Raw genomic sequence first — 23,162 nt, 5'->3', positions numbered from 1 at the left:
GAAAATATAAAAAGTTTAAGTCACTTTAAAGACATATGACTTTAAAGTGAAAACAATATATTGTGGGGATTATAACTTAAGTAGACTCAGTATATATGAAACAAAATCACAAAGGACAGTGAAAACTATACTGTTGCACTGTCCTTTAATTTTATGTGCATATGAACTCTAAATAGACATGAAAAATTCAAGATGCATATTGTACTTCCTAGCAGCAATTTAAAAGAGCAATGCTAGAGGTATTCTAAAAAGCCAGCAAAGGAATTAAAATGAAATACCAAAAAACTTATTAATTCAAAACAAGGCAGGAGAGGAGAAGTGAATTTTCATGAAACAGATGGGATAACCAAACAACAAATAACAATGAGACTTGGATTCAACCATATCAATAATTATATTAAATATAAGGGGACTAAACCCTCAAATAAGGCAATGGTTGTCAAAGGAGCTAAAAAACAAAAACAAGATCTTACTGTATCCTGACAACGGGGGCTGAGGAATATGCTTTCAATATAAAGACACTGACTGGCTAAAAGTAAAAACACAGGAAAAGATATCACATGCAGATAGTAAGCATATAAAAGCAGGGTGGCAATATCAATATCAGCTAGAATGGACTTCAAGACAAAAGGATATTACCGGAGAGACAGAGAGGGACATTTTATAATGAAAAAAGGATCAATTCATCAAGAAGTCACAACAATTATAAACAAGCACGTACCAAATTGTAGTTTCAAAAATGAAACAAAACTGACAATTAATTAATAGAACAACTAAACAAAAAATATAGAAGAACTGAGGAATTTTCTTAATCTCCTTGACCTAGTATTTACAGAAAACCAACAACTTACAAATAAATGTTCATTTTAGGAACAAAATAACATTCACTAAGATACATCATTTAATAGTCCCCAAAATCAGACTCAATATATTTCAGAATTGTTGAAATCTTAAGTATATTCTTTAACAACAATCCAGTAAATTTGAGAATAATTAAAATATCTTAAAAATCCCCAAATATTTGAAAATTAACTTACTTATAAACAACCTATAGTCAAAGAAGAAGTCACAAGAGAAATTAGAAAATATTTCAGATTGAATGATAATGAAAATGCAACATATCCAAGTGTGTGGGATGCAGCTAAAGCACTGCTGGAGGAAAGTGTGTCATTTAAATGCTTATAGTAGAGAAGAAAGAGGATTTAAAATTATCTAAATTTTCACCTTAAGAAACTAGAAAAAAATAGCAAACTACACCCAAAGTAAGTAGAAGGAAAAAAATAATAGTGGAAATCAATAAAATAGAAAATGGACAAACAATAGAGAAAATCTAAGTAAACGAAAGCTGGTTTTTGGAAAATAGTAATAAAATTGATATACTACTAGCAAGAGTAACAAAGGAAAAAAAGAGAAAACTCAAATGAAAAAGGGGTCTTGCTATAGATCTTACAAACATTAAAAAGTGAATAAAAGAAAATCATCAATAACTTCATACTAATAAATTTAACAATTAGTTGTTTTGTAGATTCCATAGTTGTTTGTAATTATTTTGTAGATTCTACATACATGGTAGACAAATTGAGAAGTTTTACTGCTTCCTTCCTAACATGTATGCCTTTTATTTTTTTCTTGTCTCGTTCAACTGGCTAGGATGTCCAGTACACATTAAACTGAAGTAGTGAGAGTGGACATTCTTACTTTATTCCTGATGTTAGTGAGAAGGCATTTAATATTTCACCGCTAAGTATGATTTAGCCAGAGGTGTTTATTCTAATTGCATTGGGAAGCCATTGTAAGTTTTTACTTGCTTGAGTGACATTACCTAATTTGTATTTTTTAAAAACCGCTAGGGCTGCTCTAAGGAGAATGGGCTCTAGGAAAACTAAAGTGGAAGCAGGGAGACCATCAGGAGGCTTTTGCAATAGTAGAGCAGAGAGATGGAGGTGCTTTGGACCAGAGTGATAGCAGTGGAGATGAGGGCGGGGGCAGGGTTTGGGGCTATATTCTGTAGGTAAAGCTGATAGGACTTGCTGATTTATTGAATTTGGGGTAAAGCAAAAAGGAAAAAACAAAACAAAACAGCTATAGCGTAAAGAACTAGATTTCAGATTTTTTTCCCATGGATTTTAGAAATTTTAGACTTTAGATCTAGATTGTTTAGAACGGATCACTGAAAGTAAATACAGTATTTTTAAATCTAGAGACTTATGTTATTTGGGATTTAAGTTTTTTTTTTTTTTTTTACAGGTAGAACATTGGAGAAAGAACAATGGCTAATATTTATACTGGATTTTTAGTCAATTTTAAGTACTAGTGTTCTAAACTAAATTTCTGTATCTTTCTTTTTAGATTTGTCCGAGACCAGTTTTCAGAAAGGATGCAAGTGGCCAAAGTGGATTTCTCTACAGTGTTACCACGCTTCATTTCTCTCTATATCTTTTCCTTTCTGAATCCGAAAGATTTGTGTGCAGCTGCACAAGTCAGCTGGCCCTGGAAGTTTTTAACTGAACAGGTTTACTGCTTGTCACTTCCTAGTAATAGGGTTCAAGTACAACTATAATCTGTAATGAGGCAATTAGGGTAGCTTTCTTCCCTGAGGACAATAACTGAGGTGATCTGAACCATAATAACTTACCCTTAAGAGAAAAAATATGAAGATAATTTAAATAATAATTTTAAGTAAGGGGATATACAGTATTCTAATAATTCATGTAATTTTAATAATCTTTAAATACTCATTTTAGAAAACATTTTATTTTGGCTAAAGAAGTCCATTTTTTCCCATGAAAAATTATTTAAGCTCTGGTTTTTATGTGATATATCTTATCCATGATAACTCACCTCAAAAATTGCTATACAACCACAACTTCAACTGATCTCTCCTTGGCTAGCATCAGCTGAAGAACATAAATCTAGATCCTCAATATCCTCTGCCATTAATTCTGCCTCTGGCTTATTTACCTCTTCATTTTCTTTTAAAAGATTTAATAAAATGTAATGGTAGACATACTTTAAATACAAGTCAATAACTTCTTTAACTTGTACACACTTTTCTGGGTGGCCTTGTGCTGAGATTCTGATCTCAGAGAATACCTCCCTGTCTGGTTGGGCCATATGCAAAAGCCAACTGTGAGCCCTTAACTTATAGTATTTAAGGATTCAGGTTTAGTATTGGCCTGACATATCGTTTTATGTCTTTTTACTTCCAAATTTTTGATGTCATATTTAAGGGATATGTCTTGTAAACAATATGCTGATGGAGGTGGTTTGTTAACATTGGGCAATCTTTGAGTTTCAGCTGGGGTGACTTAGTCTGTTCACATGTATGTTCACGTCGATATATTTGGGTTTAAGTCCACCATTTTACTAGTTACTGTTTGTTTTCTTTTTGTTCCATGTGTTTTATATTCTATTTCTCTCCTTGTCTTCTTTTGGAGTACTTAAATATTTTTTAGGTTGTTCACACTATAAATTATCTACTAGTTATTTCATGGTTACCATAGAAATTACAACATTCATCCCAGAGTTATTTTACCACTTCTGAGATAATGCAAGGAACTAGAACCCTTTAACTCTACCACCTCACCACCCCCATTTCTATGCTTTTGTTGTCAAATATTTTAATTATACATATTTAATTATATATAATATACAAACACATTTAAATTTGTATATAGATATTAACATCGCAAGGTTTTATTACTATTGTTTTAGAGAGTCAATATTTATTCGTAAGTAACCACATATTTACTTTTTTCCTTGTTCTTTATACCTTTCTGCATCTCTGAGTTTCCATTTGGGATCATTTTCCTTTTGAATTCTCTTTAATATTTCTTTCAATGTGGCTTGCTGCTGACAATTTCTCTTAGTTTTTAATCTAAAAATGTCTTTATTTCACCTTCATATTTGAAGGCTGTGTCACTGGAAATTTGAATTCTAGGTTGGCACTTAAGTTTTTATAGAACTTTGAAATTTTTCCATTGTTTTCTGGCTTTCATAACTTTTTTTTTGAGAAGCAGAAAGTTTATTGTCTTCTATTTTCTCTAGCTGCTATTAGGATATTTTTCTCTCTTTTTTGTTTTCTGCAATTTTATCATGACGTACCTACGTGTGTGTGTGTGTGTGTGTGTGTGTGTTTATCCTGTTTTGTGTTTTGCAGTGCTTTTGGAATCTGAAATTTAATGTTCTTTATCCATCTTGAAAAGTTCTGAGATACTATCTATTTATATATTGCTTTTGCCTCATTTTCTCTCTTTTTCTTCTGGGATTCCAGCGCTTACATTTTAGAGTGGTTCCCCAGTCCCCATACATTTTGTCTTCTCTCATGTATCTTTTCTAACCTTTTGGCTTTCAGCGTTTCTGTCTGGACTTTTCTTTTGACCTGTCTTTCAGTTTCCTAATTATCTCTTTAGCTGGATTCTAATTTGCTCTTAAACGGTTCCATTGAGTTCTAAATTTCAGCATCATATTTTTCAGTTTTAGAATGTTGATTTGATTATTCTGCCAAAATTTTCCACCTAGCCATTTAAGTTCATGTCTTATAATTTCAACGTCTGGGTCTCCTGAGGATCTCTCTCCATTTACTAAAAGATACAAGAAGAAACAAACAATGCTTGTCTTTTTGTGTGCCTGGTACTTTTGAATGAGTACCAGATACTGAGTGTAAGAAATTAATGTGATAATTTGAGTCTTTGGATGATATTATCTTCCTCCAGAAAGGAATCACCCTTGCTTCTGGCATTTGGTTAGACTAGAAACAGATCCCTTAAATCCAATTGGAGAATGGAATATCTAAAAACTACTCTCAGTCCTTGTGATGGTTTATCTAGTTTCTCATCATCCTTACTGAAAAGGATCTCAGCTGAAAGCCTGATGTAGTTACCAGGGCTTTTCCCCTTAGCTCCTGAGTTTAAATGTTTCCTCTCTTCCCTGTGAGAATGCCTAGAAGTCTTTACAGCTTCTAAGTCCTTCAGCCATAACTTTCTGCTCTGCTTCTCAGCCTAAGCTCTACTGTAGAACTGTCAAATTCCCTGAAGTGAGAGTGATGCCAACTATCGGGCTTAGCTCTCTGCTTTCCCTTCTCTCTGGGTCCTGGTTGCACAGTTCCTTATTGCATTGGTAGCTCTATAATAACCTCAAGTAATTGTTTTATAATATTTTGTCTAGAAATTTAATTAAATCACAGGAAACTTGCTGTTTTCATATGTCGAAACTGGTTGCATATTGACAACATCATATGTTTCAATCAAAGTTGTTCTCAGTGGAAGGGCTGGTTTGAAACAACCTACTACGCCATTGCTAGAAGCAGAATTCTGAGAATCCAGGGTTCTCAGAAACCAAATGCTATGGGAGCACTGGATAGTATTTAAAGATGAGTAATACATTTATTCATATGTAATATATGTGTTCATCAAAGAATATTTTTCCTATGGAGTAAGGTATGCTTCTTATTTCTCATAGTCAAGTTTAGATGGCAGAGCAACAGCACTAAAAATCTCAAAGCAGTAAAAAAAAAATTCTCCGTGTATCTAAAAACATTGTTAGTAGGAAACTGCCCTTTAAAAAGATCTGCAACTCAACTCTCTCATTTCTTTTTCTGCAGGATTGCTTATGGATGCCCAAATGCATCAAGGTTGGATGGTTTCTGCCCTACACGCCGACAGAACGTGAATATGGGGCTTGGAAGCAGCATTATGTGGCGTGTGTGTCCAACTTAGATTGGCTGACACCTAGGGAAGCCGCTGCTATTTACGGAACCCTGAACGAACCCAAAACAGCAGATGAGGAGCTACAGGAGAGACAAAGAGAAAAGTGCCTAAGGAAAATAATTTGGGAGAAAATTGCACTGCATAAGAGTGAGTGGCATTTTAAAACTTTATATCTTAACCAAGTGGTGTAGAAAGCAATGAATTTACATACAAATTTGCACAGAGGAAAATAATGCTGCCTTTCTGGAATAGTGAATAGTGGGTGGTATTTTCTGAAATATGTTCAGGACATGGTCTTTTTTTCTTCACTGTATATTTTAAGTTAGTTAATAAGAAAAAAAAGATTTCAGATGAAATATATAAGGTCAAATATGTGTGCCTCCATTGCTGTTCTCAATCCTCTCAGGTTATTAAGACCAAAAATAAGGAGACGAGAGAAGTATGAACACAGGCAAAATCAAATAAATAGGTTCGGGACAATTCAGGAGAATTGGGATTGGTAAAAAAGGAGAAATAAAATGAGAACGAAAGCAGAAGAAAAGTGACATTTTTTTTTATAAGTAGAAAGGGAATAGGACGAGACATGCTTTCAGCTAAGTCTTCTGATTTGCACAGTGTGGAAAAATAATCAATAAAACTAATCTGAGTTCTCCTATCTTTTTTTTTTTCCACTAACTCACCCTCTGTGAGAGCATACCAAATGGGAAATAATTTGAAGCCAAGAAGAAGGGCAGAAATAGATATGAAGTCTACAAATTGATTATGTTTCCACAAGAAAAGAGTTGCTTGTTCTCTGAGCTTTGTTTCTTGACCTGAAATGACAGGGAAGTTGCAGCCACAGTGCTGAGAGGATAGGAAATCTAAACAGAGTCTGTAAAAATGGCTCGAACGATTGCCGTTTGGAATATCTGCCCTGCTGCAGCTTTATTTTTGATGCTTTTATCTATGGAGACTTGGCTGGGAGAAGCATGAAGTAAACAGCCGAGCTGGCTGCTGTTTGTTTTTCAGAGGAGTTATTCAGAGTTCGACCCCCTTGGGTGAGCGGAACATGCTGCTCTAGATTGTTCAAATCCAAACACCAGCCACGTCTCTCCCAGACTCTGAGGGATCGAGTGGGATTACATGAGGCTTTGGAGAAACAGCTTGTTTTGGCATCCTTAGAAGCTTTGCCCAAGCGGTAAGCAAAACTCCATCTACTGAAGGCTCAGGACTATCCCCTGATACCAAGAATTCATTCTAGAATAATTTAGCTAACATCCAGGGATCTCGCATAATTACATGGCTCTTAGCCTATAAAATAGCAAAAACAGTGGTCTTTACATGCCTTCTGAAGAGAGAAGTATGTAATATTCAAAATATACCTTTTAAATATTTTTAACCCTGCGAAGAGGCTATATTGAGGATGTAGTCTATTTTCTGCTTTAAGTTATTAAGCAAAATTATTTTCCCAGAAATGATTTTTATGGAGTAAGCATATCCAAATGGTAATATTGGCGGGGGTGGGGAGTGGGGAGTGGCTGCAGAGAGAATAGAAAGCTATGAGGCCTGGATGATTAAGAAATTTAAAATTTCTCAGCTGCTCCTTTTCAAAATGTCATCTGGAACCCCTAAGTATGTCACTACATTTGTTTTAAGTGCCCCACAATAGCTAAGTAAATTCCTTACTTAGAGACCTTTCTGGTAGCCCACAAGTCGGGGAGGAGAGGCCCAGGGCAGCTTTGGTCCTTCCCCACCCGGGAGCCCCATTTCCTGTTGTCCCCAAACCATACGGAGAGACTGAGGTACAGAGGCTACCTGCCTTGGATACAGTATAACTGATGCCCGGGGAACATGTTGGTGCTCACTTATCAAAGTCAAATTAAGAGAAAACTTCACTTATTCCTTCTTTTTCCTATAGAAGCAATATTTCTGGAAGCCATTCCTACCCTTTATTATCAAAGAAAAATCGGTGTGGAGTTTATAAAAATGATAACAGCCCTTCATATGCTTTCCAGCCACACTTCATATTAATATCATCTCGGATTCCTGCATATGAGGTACAGAGTGTGTTAAGAGGCCAGGCCTTTTCTGAATCAGTTTTTTTCATCTACACTAGAGGATATATGGCAGTCTTTTGGCTACCATGTATGAAAATTATTCATCTCCTAACAGAAAACTAATTGATCTAAGCGGAAGTTTACAGACCCAAAACAGTTTTAAAGATGAGAAGCAGTAAAGATAACCATAAATCAAAATTATTTTTAAAGAAGCATTAAAGGCCCAAACTGCTTTGCCGTTAGATTTCCAATAAATTCTTATTGAATTTGTTGCACTTAATCCACAAACGAGCAAGGTGATTACAGATTATTTTAAAACTTCTTTGGAATGCCTATGAATTTAATAATATCATGTAACCACCATCTCTCAAAAGAATGTCAGAAACCCTACTTTGTGATCTATTAAATGAGGATGTCATTAAATTAAAATGTGCTCTTTGTATAATGAACTTATATTTTAATTTTAATATGAATAATAAGAAAAATAAGGAAGTACAAAGAAGACATGGGAAGCATGTATTTATATGTGCGTATATATGTATATATGAACATATATACATGTCTGCTGCTAATGAATTAACTTTTATCACAATGAAAAGTTTATTTTGTTGTTGAATTAAAAGAACAGTGGTTTTAATTTTTATTTAAATGAAAAATATTTATCAATCAATATTTATACTTCAAAAATCATAAGAAAACTAAGAAGTCTATTGCAAAATCGAATGATCTCAATTTTATTATTTTTTAACAGTTGCATATATGTCTCTGTGCATAGGTGAGTAAAAGATATAAAGACTGGAAGAAAGTAACCTAACTTCTTAATAATATTTATCTCTTAGTGATGGAATTACAAATATATTTAATTTTCTCCTCTTATAATTAGAAAAGAAATACTTTTTCAAAAGCCAATAAAGGAGAAAGATTATGTTCCTCTTTTCATAATTTCTGGAATAAACAAGAGTCTTTAAAAATCACAGATTACATATTCATTAAATTTCTTTTATTACTAAATAGTCTAAAATAATGGGTTTTGGTTTCTACAGTTTTGCTTTCATTTTCTAGATGGTGGTGGACAGTGTTAAGGCAGGTATCATTTCTGTGGTATATGAACACAGTGGCATAACCTTGGAGAGCCTGCTTTATCTCATAGAAAAAGCTCTGGATGGGCAGAAGGCACAGAGTATGGGAATATTTAGCGATGGAGATAGCAGAGAAATCAATTTACTCCAAGGTAAGATGGGATTGGAAAGAACAACCGATTTAGCACTGATGTAGTATTTGTTCACATGTATGACCTTCAGAGTACTATTTAAGTTCCAATTTTTTAAGAAGGTTGATATCCCAATTCAAAGCAGTCAGGCAGGAGAGTCAGCCTTTTTGTTCCATTCAGGCCTTCAGCTGATTTAATGAGGCCCCCCCATATTAGGGAGGGCAATTTGCTGTATTCAGTCTACCTATTCAGATGTTAATGTCAACTCTCACAGACACACCCAGAAAAATGTTTGACCAAATTACTGGGCATCCCAGTCTACTAAAGTTGACACATAAAATTAACCATCACACCATTAATTAATGACTCCCCTTTCCCCACTCTTCAAAGCCCCTAGTAACAAAAATACCTCAGAAAAGTAAAGTTTCCTTTTATATAATTTTGGTGTTTTCTCCAAAGCTTTTGCTTTAAAAACAACAAAATGAAATATCTTACTCCAGTCACCTGAAGTCCTTCCATTATTTAACTAGACCTCTTGATGCAAAGGAGTGACCCATCGGGATTCTTGGGCCTGGCTGTTTTCGTTTCTGGGGCTTAGGAGTGCAGAGTCAGGCCTCCTTTCAGAAATGGGTCCAGACACGTGTGGGTTCGCCGAATCACTGCACACAGTTCTTGGGAAGTGAACGATACAGTGATGTTTACCGTCTCTAGGAGCCTCATTTCTGCTCTCCACAGCTTATTTTTTGATTGACAATTGTGGGAAACATTCTAGTTTAGAACTTGGTTGCAAAATTCCAGGACTTGACTGGCCCTCCACCATCAACCCTGCTGTGGCCTGGTAAACCACACGGCAGAAACACAGTGTCCTAAACTAAGTGTACAGTGTCCAAAAAATCCGGGATGTAAAGGGGACTGTGGCCATGGTGGAGTCCATGGGTACCTTCGTGACCCTAACATGGGACAGCGTCAAAGCAGAGGGGCCCTATGAATCTTGGCCTTAGGAGCAGATGATGGCTTTTTGAAATGTGGTTCTATTTTCACAAACTGCTAAGAGTTTCTGTTCATCATAACGTTACAAATTAATATGACGTTTTGATTTTTTCTCAGGCTATAAAATTGGTATTAAAAATTTACTGAGGCCTGAAGTGAGAGACTTCTGGGAGAAACTGGGAAGCTATGTGGCCCCTAAAGAAGAAGGGGGTCATGTGGACCTCTTTGTGCCTCTTGGAGCATCAGGTCAGCTTTGAAAGTTAGTGGTCATACCTTCTTTATGATGCTATTCTGTAAATTTGTGAAATGCTCTCCGTTCAAATGATTCAGTCACATTTACCCTTTATTCTTTTTTGCTTTGTACTTTATGTACTCAGGTGTTTAGGGGGGACAGGGCATTGGGATTAGTAGTCAGAGTAACCTGTCCCTGCAGAAATAAAGTCACTAGTGACAATAACCAGCAAGGAAGATTATTGCTATTTCTTCTGGAAAATACGGTAAAGTCAGCCTTCATAATAGAGGGGCAAGCGCCTAATCAGCCTAGGAACCATAAATAGGTCAGTCTGAGAAAACTCCTTGCTGTCCTCTGGACCTGGAATGAACGTGGTGAGAAAGGACCTGGACTTGAATCCCACTTATGCCACTTTAGCTGTATGGCCTTAGGCAAGTGTGTGGACCTCTCTTTTCTCCTATGAAAGTGAGGATAATAGTACCTTGCCTTGTAGAACTTGTGACCATCACAATAAAATTTAAAAGTACACATAAATAATAATACACGTACTATTAGAACACTAAACACAGTGAAGTGCTTTGTAAAGACCAATGTGGTTGCTGATCACTGAGGTTGCCGATATAATTTTAAGTGCCTACCTATAATTTAAAGTTGATTTCAGTAATCGAAGGGAAATTTCAGAAAAATTAAATCAGATTCACTTTTTAGATGTCTGTTAAATAAAAGCTCTGCATTCACGGGCTATTGGTTTGTTTGTTTGTTGCCAAGCAGAACAAGGGAGAGGGAGTATGAAATTAAATTTTCTCAAATTGTTTTTTATTACCCATTCCTTAGGAAATTATGAGTTTTAAAGTTCTTACTTTTCAAATTTCACTGAACTATTCAATACATGCAGAGCGTGCCCCTGGCAAGCTTCAAACAGGGAAAAGGGTGGGAAGGAGTTTAAAAGAAAGTGAAATACAAATTATCGCAATTTTTTTTTTACAGTTTTTACATTTACACAATCTCAACTATGTAGAAAAATATGCATAAAACTCTATGAGGAAATACAGCAAAATGATAACAGAATCTATCTCCAGACATGTTTTTAAAATGTTCTAGTTTTGAAATCAGTTTTTAAAAAGATTACAGAGAATGTGGATAGTGTGACCCCAATGTTTAAAACCTGCATATGGGCAGGGAAAGTGGTGGTGATGTGTAACGGGAAAAGGGTTGGGAAGGGTGTCTACCAAGGTGTTAACAATAGTTGGATAAGATGATGAGTGATACTTCCTTCCTTTTCTTTCTTTCTTTTATCTTATTCGCCTCTATTTTCTGCAATAAACTAGTATTACTTTTATAACGAGAGCAAGCACATTTTTAATTGGAAAAGAAGAAAAAGAAAGGATATGGAAAGTAAAGTATTGAAAGGCAGAGAATGAGGGCAAAAGGGGAAAGGAACGACAGATTTGGTGACATAAAAATTGTCTCAAGCGATACTTGATGGCATTCAAACAATAGATTTCCCACCACCGTTCCGGGCTTTAAAAGTATCCCTGGACTTCGTGTCAGGTGTAATTTCCACCTGGGTGAACCATCGAGACCCTGGTTCAGTCAGAAGACCCTGGCTTCTCAGTCCAAAAACCTCTTTTCCACCACTTCAGACATCACTCCTGAGCTTGTCATCCTCAGTAGCTGTATCACCTCTGAAATCTTGATCTCAAGCATTTGTCTCCCTGAGCACCACTTCCAAATCGTGTACTCAGTATTCCCACTCTAGCAGTTCTTTGCCTGAAGACCTCTAATCCACACACTCCCACTTTTCTACTCTCTATCACCATGCTTCATCCTTGGTTCTGTCCTTGTAAAACTTGGATTTAATAGTTCATCATTATCATTACTATCTCGCAAAGAATCTGAACTTCTTTGTTCCTCTTTCTCCTGGCTAAATCTCAACTGCTTTTGGCTAACTGCCAGTGGTCAAAACACAACCATCTTCATAATCAATGCCTACCTGCACTAAAGCAGCTGAAGACTGTTGGAAAAAAATGATACAACTGTCTTACTGATCTAACTTTAATGACAAATATCAAGTGGGATTGAAGCACTGATAAGTGATCCTACCACGTTTCCTTGATGAGTTCATTTTCCCACTCTTCGAGAGGACTATTTCATCCTCTCCCTTTAGTCAGTCTTTCAATAACCCTCTCTCTCAGTTGTTGAACTCACCTTTTACTTCCCTAAGAAAACCCCCTAATTTCCCTCCCACCACTAAATCTAACACCTACCCCACCTCTTACCTTCATTCTCTGTCTTCCTTTCTGCTACAACGGAGGAAGCACCTCTGCTCAAATCAAAGATCGACTTCCCCTCTTGGACTCTATTCCATCACCCTCATCTTCTCGACTTCGCTCCTGTGCTCAAAGCCTCTCCTGTAGCCTTAATTCTCTCTCTCTATTGGATCATTCATATCAAATCAAGAACACCTGTAGTAGCTTCTGTCCTAAAAAAGGAGAGAGACCATAAAGTTTCCCTCGTCACATTTTGACTTGACTCTACCAGTAGTTCTCAAATTTATTGTGTATTTGAGTCACCTAGAGGGCTTGTTAAAATACGCATTGCTGGGCCCCACCCTAGAGTGTCTGATTCTGTAGTCCTGAGATAGGGCCTGAGAATTTTCGTTTCTAACATGTTCCCAGGTGATGCTGGTGCTGCTGATCCAGGCACCACATTGGTCTGTGCTAACTGCCTCTACCTTCCTCACCTGTCACTCGCTCCTCAAGCTCGTCCAAGTGGTTTCTTTATCTCTACTGAAACTGCTTTTGGAAGACCATAAGCGACTCCTACCTGTGCCCAGATCCAGTGGTCCCTTCTCCAACCTCATGTTGCTTTGACTCCCAGCAGCATTGGATGCAGATGAACCCTCCTCCTGGAAAACCTTCCTCTTCCCTTGTTTTCCATAATACCACAGTCTTCTTGGTTTCCTCCGACCTCAGTGGCTACTTCTCATCTCCTTTGCTGGCTCTTCTTCCTCCTCAGCAAGACCCTTAAATATGCCCAGGGGTTGAGCCTGGGCTTTTTTCTTTTCCATGACTTTCCCTGAGGCAGTCTCATCAATTCCTGAAACTCTAAATTCGGTCCGTATGCGGGACACTCTCAAATTTATGCTTCTGGCTCTGACAGCTCTGAGCTGTAGACTCATGTCTAGCTCCTACTCCACGTCTTCATATGACTGTTCAGTTTGCATATCTAATAGCATCTCAGATTTAACACGCATAAAGCAAACTCTTTATTGCCTCCCCAGCACCAAACCTACCCCTCCCCAGGATTCCTTTTAAGATACAGTCATTCACCTGGTTACTTCATAAGCCAAAAACCTAAAATTCATCTTTTTAGGGCCTCGTGTTAAAATTTTTAAACAGCTTCATTAAGGTATAATTGACATACAATAAACTGTACATATTTAAAGTGTGCATATGTATAATACCCTGAGAAACCATAAAACAATCAAGATAATGAACATACTTCCATCTATATAATGTGTCACTGAAGGAAAGAAATTAATACCATGCTAAATTTTGACCATTTTATTTCCTTCTGTGTTTAACAGTTTTAAATCTTTCCTTTTACAAGGAGACTTCTCCGTTGAGTCAGTCTATTTTTAGAAAATATATGTAGAGTTTTATCTGTCTTTGGCCTGAGTTCCTAAATTTGAAAATAAGCACCAGGTCAAACTCTATGCCCTCTTTCTCCACCCTGTTGTCCAGTCTTTATAAATTAAGTGTCTGGACTTCAGCTCCTAGGGGTGAACTATAAAGCGTTGAGGGACTGTTCCATGAGGTATTTGAATGGAAGACAAGAAGTGCTGGGGGCCTTTCTAGGCCAGCTTATTACTGCTCCTAATACTTAACTGTTCCATGGCAAAACCTGTGGGTAAACTAATAAAAGTATTTTTGACTGTGCAGAGGCAGGACTAGAAGTTCTTTCTCAGCTGTCTCAGCTAACTGGCACGTTATTTACTGCTCCCACTGGGATTGCAACTGGCTCTTACCAACACAGTAAGTGTATATGGGGGCTGACCATCCTGTCCAGTAACACCCACTAACTCCTAGATCACCAAAAGACTAAGCACAGCTAATAATACTGGTTCTGGCTGACGTCAATTACTGTCTTTCCTTCCTTCTCTTAAACTGTGTCATTTCTTATCACTTAGTCATTCACTTAGAAGGGGATTATTTATTGCAAAACATTTGCTTCAACCCATTGTTTACAAAAACTCAGTTGAAAACATCATCTTTAGCAGTTAAACAAAGATGTATAGTTGCTGATCTAGAAAAATAATAAGTCCAAAGAATAATTTTTCTTAGTAAATATAATCAGTATGATTTCATTTGGAAAAATCAACAGCAGCTATAAAGAGATGGTGGAAAGGCTGGATCAGGTTCTATTTCAGTAGCATTACCTGAGAGGAAAAACAGTCAGTGATAAAATACACCTGAAAGCAAAGTTTCATTTAGATTCTAAAGCTGAAGATACTGGATCAAAATGTAACATTGGCTGACTAACGAAAGAACCAGAGTGCTTTGTGACAGTAACGCTAATCATTTTCTTCTTTAAAACTCCCTCGCCTCTTATCAACCAGGGCTTGGGGTGATGTAGAAACTATATAAAACATTACTTTTCTAATCCCAAATGCCAAGGACTTTTCAAGACTGGGGAAAGCTGGCATGATTGGGAAACTTGTAAAGAAAATGATATAACAAAAGGCACATTGACTTAATATGGTTTGTAACAGAAGTCACTTGTTAATTTTAGTTTATGTAGCAGCATCACCAAATGATAACATTTTTGCCCTGTGGAAAGAGGAATCAGCCTGGCAGAGTATAGCAGGGCACAGACACTGCGCAGTTCATGAAACAGGTTTCCTTCTTTTTCTACTCCTTTGTCTCCTCTTCTTTTGGTACATTTTCCTTTCCCTATTCTTCTTCGTCTTCTTCGTCATCTTCATCGTCTTCGTCGTCTTCGTCTTCTTCATTGGCGTCTGCTGCTGCTGCTCCTGCTGCTGCTGCTGCTGCTGCTGCTGAAATTTGGTTATTTGAATTCTTCTTCTTCTTCTTCTTCTTCTTCTTCTTCTTCTTCTTCTTCTTCTTCTTCTTCTTCTTCTTCTTCTTTTCTTCTTCTTCTTCTTCGCTAGAGGAACAGTTATAAATATTTTCACATGTTTAGCAATAAACACGGGAGGAGCAGAATCAAAGTCTATCTTATCTATTCAGGACAGAATAAAATTTAACATGGCACTATATCATTCAGCAATTGTTTTCAAGGAAAGAAACTTAAGTAAGCACCCACTAGAGTCGTGTAGAGATATTTGTAGGGAGAGAGAGCAGCTTGGCATAATGTAAGAAAGATACAGACTGGCTATGACAGGGATCACTTTGGATGGCAGTGTAGGGTTTTCTTGTATTTCACTTTGAGGGTTTAAACATAAAACAGTATATTCTTCCTTAGATGTCTGCTCTGCTTCCCGATGCATAAATCCAGCAGCTATTTAATTTTTTATTTCAAATATGTCAACCTTATCTATCAAAGGGTAGATAGGCATTTAAAATTATTCGTATGTCCTTTTTGAATTTCTAATTTTATCTTTGAAAGCAGACTACAGGTGTTTATCTTAGTCTTCTAATGAGAAAGGATAATAAGCTTGATATAAATACAACTAAGTTTTTTTTGTGCTATCAACAAGAAATAGAAGTCTTTCATTTGAGCTTTTGACTACAAAAATAAAAGGAGAAAATAATGTCAGTTCTTAGTGACTGGCTGGGACAGCAGCAGGAAGGGGCTCCCCCGTTCATCTACTTCAGCGAATCAAAGTTGCAGACGTGGTCCAGCTTCACGGACTTCCTGGAAGACACCTTGAAAGCAGTAAGGAAACAGTTACGTCCGGTCTTCAAGGGGCTGCAGAGGAACATCGGTGGCAGGATGATAGGTAAGAACTCCTGCTGCTACTGTTGCAGACTGATTAAGAAGTTCGTTTCATATCCAGAGTGAATACTTGCCATTTAGGAATGGCAAGTAAAAGTTGACTTTTAAGCATCTTCAGCAAAACAATCCCCTTTGTCTTTCATATCTCTTTTCAAATATCATGGATATCTACGAAGAATACATATTAAATAAATATAAAGGTGAATAAATATGTTCATCTCCAAAATGCTGAAGCTAGTTTCTGGCTTCAGATTTTAATATCTATTAATATTATGTCAGTCAGTTACTTACCTAGGCAAAATTTGCTAAGTTTGCTAAGCCAGAGAACTCTGTCCTTTTCCCACAACAATTTACTCTAAAAGTTAAGTGCCTCTTAACTGCAGCACCCATTACTAAAGTTATTCTACGGTTCTGTGCTACCTCTACCTACAATCCATAATTTGGCAATGGCCTTTATGGTCCTCTGCTGGGCGAGCCTATTGGGAAACAATTTCCTGTGTCAACTGGAACATCACCTAAATCATTCCATTCTTTAAAATACGTTTTTTTGTCTTTTTTTTTTTTTTTACCATCTGGGTAAATGAGTTTTCCCTCCACTTTAACTGTCTATTTAATTTTTTCCTTAACTGTTCCCATCTGACTAAATAAAACACCTTATAAATGCCTTACTTCCTTTCTTCCATCCCCCTACCCTGCTCCTTGTTTAACATCTGTTTACACAGTTTCTTTCTACAAAAGAGCCATAACCACAAGTATGCATGCAGATATTTTATGTCAATATATATCCTACTTCTCTTTACATAAATGCATCCAAAACAAGGGTTAGTCTTTTGGGTTTTAACTACATTTAGTAGATATTCAACCACTACTTAAGAATAGCTATGAAAGTATAAACAGGGAGAAATTATTTTTTTCTGGTTTATTCTTAGCTGTTATGAACTAAAGAGAAAGGAGGAAAATTAGCTTTTTAAGGACAGGAGCAATTTTTTTGATGAGATATGTAAACTATGAGAAGTGGAATTGAAGAAAATTCTTTTCATATAAATGCATATTGTACAAAATAATTTTTTAAATATAAAAGATGTCTGTATATGTATATTTGTCTGTTATTTTTCAGTGGACTTAAATTATTTATGTATTTGAGCACAAAGATAAAAGGGAGCGTGGAGGACTCTTTGGTGGGATTGAGAATCTAAAATTTAAACATATAAGGTTCATTTTCAGATGTTCTCTTTATAAAATATCTGAATTTATAGATTTTCAACACCAAAGTGGGTGTTTTTTTGTATGTTACACATTAGTTGCTTTTGCTCATTTTATATTTTATCATGGTAGATAACCCTCAAGGCATAATAGAATTTTAATTTTTACTATGTGCATTTTTATCTACTAAAAAGCAACTATGAGGACTGAGCTGTTTTCTTTTTGATCACATTTCTTATGTAAATCAATTACAAGGCATATGACCTTGTATTTACAGGACAGTTTATGTTTGACACAATGAGTATGACTAACATTCTGAATAACCAAGAAATTGCACAAGCTCTGGCAGACGGATTGATGGAGCTTTCAAAAGAAAATTCTGTAAGTATTTTTTTTTTAAGAGAGCACACTATACAACCCCAACACTTAAATAAATGTTTAGTTTGTATTTATTGTGTTTTTATTCTTAACCAATTTATCCCTTCGAGGGTACAATTCCTCAGAAAAATTACATCAGTTTCTAAAAACAGCCACTGAATGATTCTGGACCCAAGATCTATTAGGTACACAAAATAGACAAATCTTCGAGGTTATTTAAAAGTTGACTGCATTGTGCACTGTTTTCTGTCTTATGATTAATTTCAGTAAGAAGTGACATCTTTAAGAAGCAGTTAGTGGCTTCATATCTCATATAACCATTATTCAACAGTTAAAATAATTAATATTATGACAGAAAAACTGAGAAAGTGTGAAAGTAGATATAAAAAGATAGAGGGCAAAGAAGGCTAGAAGAGAAGGAAAGGAAAAAAAAAACACACAAAAGAACAGAAATAGACAAATCAGTAATTTGGTTGGGGACAAACATAGGGGAAGCCTGAAGAAGCATTTTCATTACAAACAAATCTTGGATACTTTCCCAGAAAAGTCAGTCTACACATCCGGACGGAGTGAAGAGAGGCAGTGTACAGAACACACCCTTGCCCCCAAGACCAGAGATAGCAAGGCTATAGGGAAATTAAATCTGCAGCTCTTGGTCTGGAGAAGTAGAGAATAGGATGGGAACAGGGATGATACCAACACACCCAACGCTATTTAAGGTCTTTAGTTTTCCAAAGAGAGATTCTCAAATCCTTCTCTTTCTTTGTAGTAATTCTACTTTGTGGGTGGATTTAACATTGGTTTTACATACATTCTGCTTTGCATATATGCTCCTTATCTATCACAGGAGATAGATGAGTGTCTGCTTTGGTTTCAACTTGGCCTCCTGGGTAAGCACCAGGCATCTCCGGGGTTAGCTATGTGGCGTGAAGTTACACTTATCCCTGATTGCCTCCACTGAAGACTCAGCTCCGAGCACCCTAGCCAGCCCATCACTGGGGCAGCTCAGGGATGAAGGCCCTGGTGAGCTTTGCTGATGAAATGATCAGAGATGTTCACAGGGACGACGCTGGGGCCTTGGAATATCCTGTACTGTCTCCTGAAACACCAAAGATTTACTAAACCTGTTTGGCGTGGGTTCAGTGTACTTATTGCCACTTAATTATTTAAAAGTATGATGTAATTTCTGTAGTGCCCAAAACTGTAGCCTGAGAGGAAACGAAATTTGGGAGCTTCACAGGGTATTTTTCCCAATAATTTGGCTGCTTAGCCTCTTTAGGCCTTCTTTCCTCTGAAAGACAAGATCCCTCCTGTCTCTTTTCTCAAATGGCCAAGGGGGCGGTGAGGACCACTTTGGTTCTGAAGATCTCGAGACCCTTCCTTAAGACCTTGGCCTCCTAACTGAATGGTGACAATTAATTGAGAACCAAGAGTATATATGGCAACTGAAATGTGCAATTAAGTAGAAAGTCTCATTTACTGACTCTAATTGAATAATCAATCATTACTTTGTTTGCTGGACTTATAAATTAATTAGGTAGAAAGCTGAAAACTCTACTAAAAATATGTTGTAATTTCTACTGTGCTTCCATTGACCTATATTTCAGATAAATGTTTTAAACAGGATTTTTTTTTTTTCTGGGGGGTGGGGTGTGGATTTTTCAGGACAAACCTCTGGAATTTTTGTCAGATTTTCTGCTGAAGAAATGTAATGAAAAGAGCAAAGATCTTGAAGAAAATATTATTCTGACAAAATATGACCCAAAGGCAACATTTGATTTATTCATGAAGGTAAAGTTGTTGCTGCATTTTTATGCCATTGCTTCACTGTAGAGTTAGACACATGTGCTTAAGAAATTCATAGACAATAATGGTAATTCTACCTGGAAAGCTTCCAACTGGTTATTTCTCCTAAGAACTTTGTTTTCTTGGGTTATCATTGAAAAAGGTGTTTTGTAATATCATGAGTAACATTTAAGCCACAAGCATAAGCCGCATCGTGTTGCCTGGAGTGACTGTTTGAGTCATGGAGGAAAAGTCAGACATTTGCATTTTGCCTCTTTTTCACTTGAGCCCTGAGATTATCTAAAAAGATTTTTTTTTTTCCATTTGCAGCCTAGGAAACTTTTTTTTTTTTCGTGAAACTAAGAAGGTTCTTCTTAGTTGAGATTCAAGTTCATGAAAGAAAAAAAGTGGGTTTGAAGCTAGTTCTTCAGGCAAAATATAATTGTTTTGTCAGTAATATATTCAGAATCCATACATTCTTAAGTGAAATAATCAGGATTCAGAAAACACTAAAAATTGCGTTGTCATCCACAGAGCTGATCTCTATGAAAATGTTATTTTAGAACCATTTTATGCCCATAGAAAAATCACCTACCTGCCTATGATGATCACAGGCTTCGGATACCACCCCTAACACAAGCTCACCATGGAGACTATTAACGAAAATAGACTTGTGAGAGTAAAGGAGGTCAAATATATGGGAACGTAAGGAGACTAAACTTTAGGTGGTTAGCATACAGTGCAATATACAATGTATTATAGAATTGTACATGTGAAACATATAATCTTATTAACTAATGTCTCCTCAATAAATTTAATTAAAAAAGAATAGACTTGTGAGTTCCTTTAGCAGGCAAATCATTTGTTGTTCTATTAACCTGTTATTCTAGAAGTCTTTGTTAATACTTCTTTAGAAGATAGTGAAGTACTTGGAAGGGCAGACAAGAAGGACCACTGGTGGCCGCGTCCTCTCTGCTAAGCCGCCCCAAATCTCTGAGATTCTTGACGATTATTCTCTCAAAAAGGTAGATGTCATCTCCATCCATGCTTTAGCCTATGGAAACCTTCGAAAAATAGCACCCAGGATTCCAATACTACTTGCTTTCCTTTGGTTTACTAAAGGGAATAATCAACATGTAAACACGTTACACAGGTTCTAAATTTTTCTAAAATCTTTACAACATCTGGGTCATTCCTGACTCCCTGGACATCTTATTGGAGTTCTTCTGTCCACCTTTATTCCAAAGGTGAAGCTGTCACCCCCAATTCCAGACATACGGACTCCAGAAATGCCCCTCTTTGGAGCAAGAAAACTGGTAGAAAACAATAGGGACAAAACCATGAATGCTTCCTCCTTGGAAGTGTTTATTTTACATTTGAAAGAACTTACAACGGCATAAACCACTTCTACAATTTCTGACATGTAAAAGAATGGTCACTTGGAACATTTTCTCTCAGATATTCTCATTCTTCTCTCTGCCAAATAAAATCCACACTGAATCAAGTCTTTTCAACCTGCTGTTGACCTAAATATCTAATCACTTTAATAAAATAATGCATATTGCTTCTCGGCCTTTTGGCTAAGATCAAGTGAAATAATGCAGAAAGTTTCAGCTTAAAGTTGCCTCAGTGCTGGAAATCAGGTCTGCTAGTATTATATCACCCACCTGTAATAAAGTTACAGAAATGTGAAACTCCTTAATGCCTAGAAATTTAATATTTTTTCATTTTTTAATTGACTTTTTAAAAATCAAATTAGAAAAAAATATGAGTTTGATTCTTATTTAGTTTTCTATTATTCAACACTTAAGAGCTTGTGCACAAATTCCATAAAACAAAGTTAGGGACCCCCAGGAAGAAAAACCACAGCTTAAATGTAGGCACTGAATTAGTATAAAATAGAGAAGCTGAGTTACTACTCTACACATTAGGGTTTATTTATAAAACTGTAGGTATTTGTCCAGAAGAGCACACAAACCTCATAGTATTAGGAGTGGAAAGTAATGGCTTCTGCTGAGATAATTGTTTTAAAGAGCCTTCCATAGGGGCTTATGCAAGAGGGCTTGTCTGCCAAATCCAGGACCAGGATTTGGCAGGGCCGCGCGCGCGCACACACACACACACACACATATGTAGAGATAGATACATCTATCCATCTATCATCTATCTCTACTATCTATCTATACATCCATCCTATCTATCTCTATCACCTATCTCTATCTATCTATCTATCTATCTATCTATCTATCTATCTATCATCATCATCATCATCATCATCTACCTATATCATCTATCTATCCGTCATCTTGCTACCCAACCAATAGTTTTGTGTACCTATAGAGTTTATGCTGATACCATACAACAATGGTGATGTGTCGCAGCCAGAATCATAATTGTTTCTGAGCTCACCTGTCATTTTTACAACTATTCTTGGCCCCTAATCCAGGCATCCAAGTGAAAAGTAGGATGTCTCTGGAAATGCAGTGTCTGCCTGTGCTCCAGCCTAGAAGAAAATTCCTACTGTGATCAAAGGTCTCCCTTATGTGTCATGGAGAGAGCTAAGGCAAAGGCCCACCAACCTCAAATAATTGTTCTCTTATAAATATGCAAAGTTTGTTGCTCTTGTTACTTCCTCTGAATTCATTCCTAAAAACAACATAAAGGATGGCATCTTAATCTAAAAATAGTCTCTAAAAATCTTAATAATTATATGTATAATATAAAATGCAAGAACTTGCTGTTTTTAGGTTCAAACACAATTACTATGCCAAATCAATTTCCTAGCCACAAAGAGAACTTTATATTTAATAAGAATAGATGCTGCTAAGCTAGAGATGAAACAAAGCCCCAGTGTGAGCAAACACTTCTAAAATAACTGTCTGGGGGTCTACACCGACGCCCAAAGTTTAATGCATAAGCACTCATGTGAGCCTTATAACAGGGTGATGTCGCAGATAAGGGTGCTTCTCTTATCTGCGAGAGCCACGGTATGATTCTGTTCTGCTTCGGTTCTCTTAATCTTGGGCCAGACAGTTTGAGTTTAATTTCCATTCTGTGTCTGCAACCTTACTTCTACCTACACAACTATTCATGTCACCATTGACTAGCTAAAGTTATCATTTCTCTATCTAAATAATCAGCACTATTATTTATCTTGCAAGAAGAAAGTATTCTACTCATAGAAATTTTGAATTATTCTGTTAAAATTCAAAGTAGATTTTTCACCCTAGCATAAATATAAATCTATGGCAGGCTGATATGGATGGCCACAAATGGGGAAGACACAAGGAATGATGGAAAGACTCTGGAGCAGACACAAAGCACTTGGGCCCAGGTAGGGCCTCCCGCAGACCAGGGAAAAGCTGGTTGGCTGCAGTCCGGGACCAGGGCTCTTAAACAGAGCCTGTGGGCAGCCATAAGGGATGGCTGCAGACATAAAATAAAATTTCGTTTTTGCCTGAGTAAGCCAAAAGGAGTCCTGGTTACAAATTGATGATTTTTTTTCCAGTCTCACCCCTGGATATTAAAGGGTTACTTACCATGGATAGTTTTATCTTTGACTAGGAAGGGCAGCAGGCCTGACCTTTGCTCCTCATCAGATCTTAATGCAAACATAAGACTGTTGTTGCTCCATTGCTAGAAAGGACTCCAATGGGGTG

At 36.7% G+C, this 23,162-nt stretch overlaps 1 protein-coding gene across 1 annotated transcript in view; it reads left to right on the top strand.

The window, feature by feature from the left end:
- The window catches only part of ECT2L (epithelial cell transforming 2 like), a 55,792-nt gene that overhangs the window by 14,930 nt on the left and 17,700 nt on the right, over positions 1 to 23,162 (top strand). The window contains exons 3-11 of the mRNA XM_006915371.2: positions 2,350 to 2,512; positions 5,603 to 5,855; positions 6,717 to 6,885; positions 7,606 to 7,744; positions 8,807 to 8,975; positions 10,062 to 10,190; positions 14,121 to 14,213; positions 15,959 to 16,141; positions 17,618 to 17,721. Coding sequence (XP_006915433.2) covers positions 2,350 to 2,512; positions 5,603 to 5,855; positions 6,717 to 6,885; positions 7,606 to 7,744; positions 8,807 to 8,975; positions 10,062 to 10,190; positions 14,121 to 14,213; positions 15,959 to 16,141; positions 17,618 to 17,721 — 1,402 coding nt within the window. The remainder of the gene's footprint in view (positions 1 to 2,349; positions 2,513 to 5,602; positions 5,856 to 6,716; positions 6,886 to 7,605; positions 7,745 to 8,806; positions 8,976 to 10,061; positions 10,191 to 14,120; positions 14,214 to 15,958; positions 16,142 to 17,617; positions 17,722 to 23,162) is intronic.

The sequence above is a fragment of the Pteropus alecto genome, unplaced genomic scaffold, assembly GCF_000325575.1.
Source record: "Pteropus alecto unplaced genomic scaffold, ASM32557v1 scaffold185, whole genome shotgun sequence".
NCBI classification, from domain to species: Eukaryota; Metazoa; Chordata; class Mammalia; order Chiroptera; family Pteropodidae; genus Pteropus; species Pteropus alecto.
This window is presented reverse-complemented; position numbering and strand designations above follow the sequence as displayed.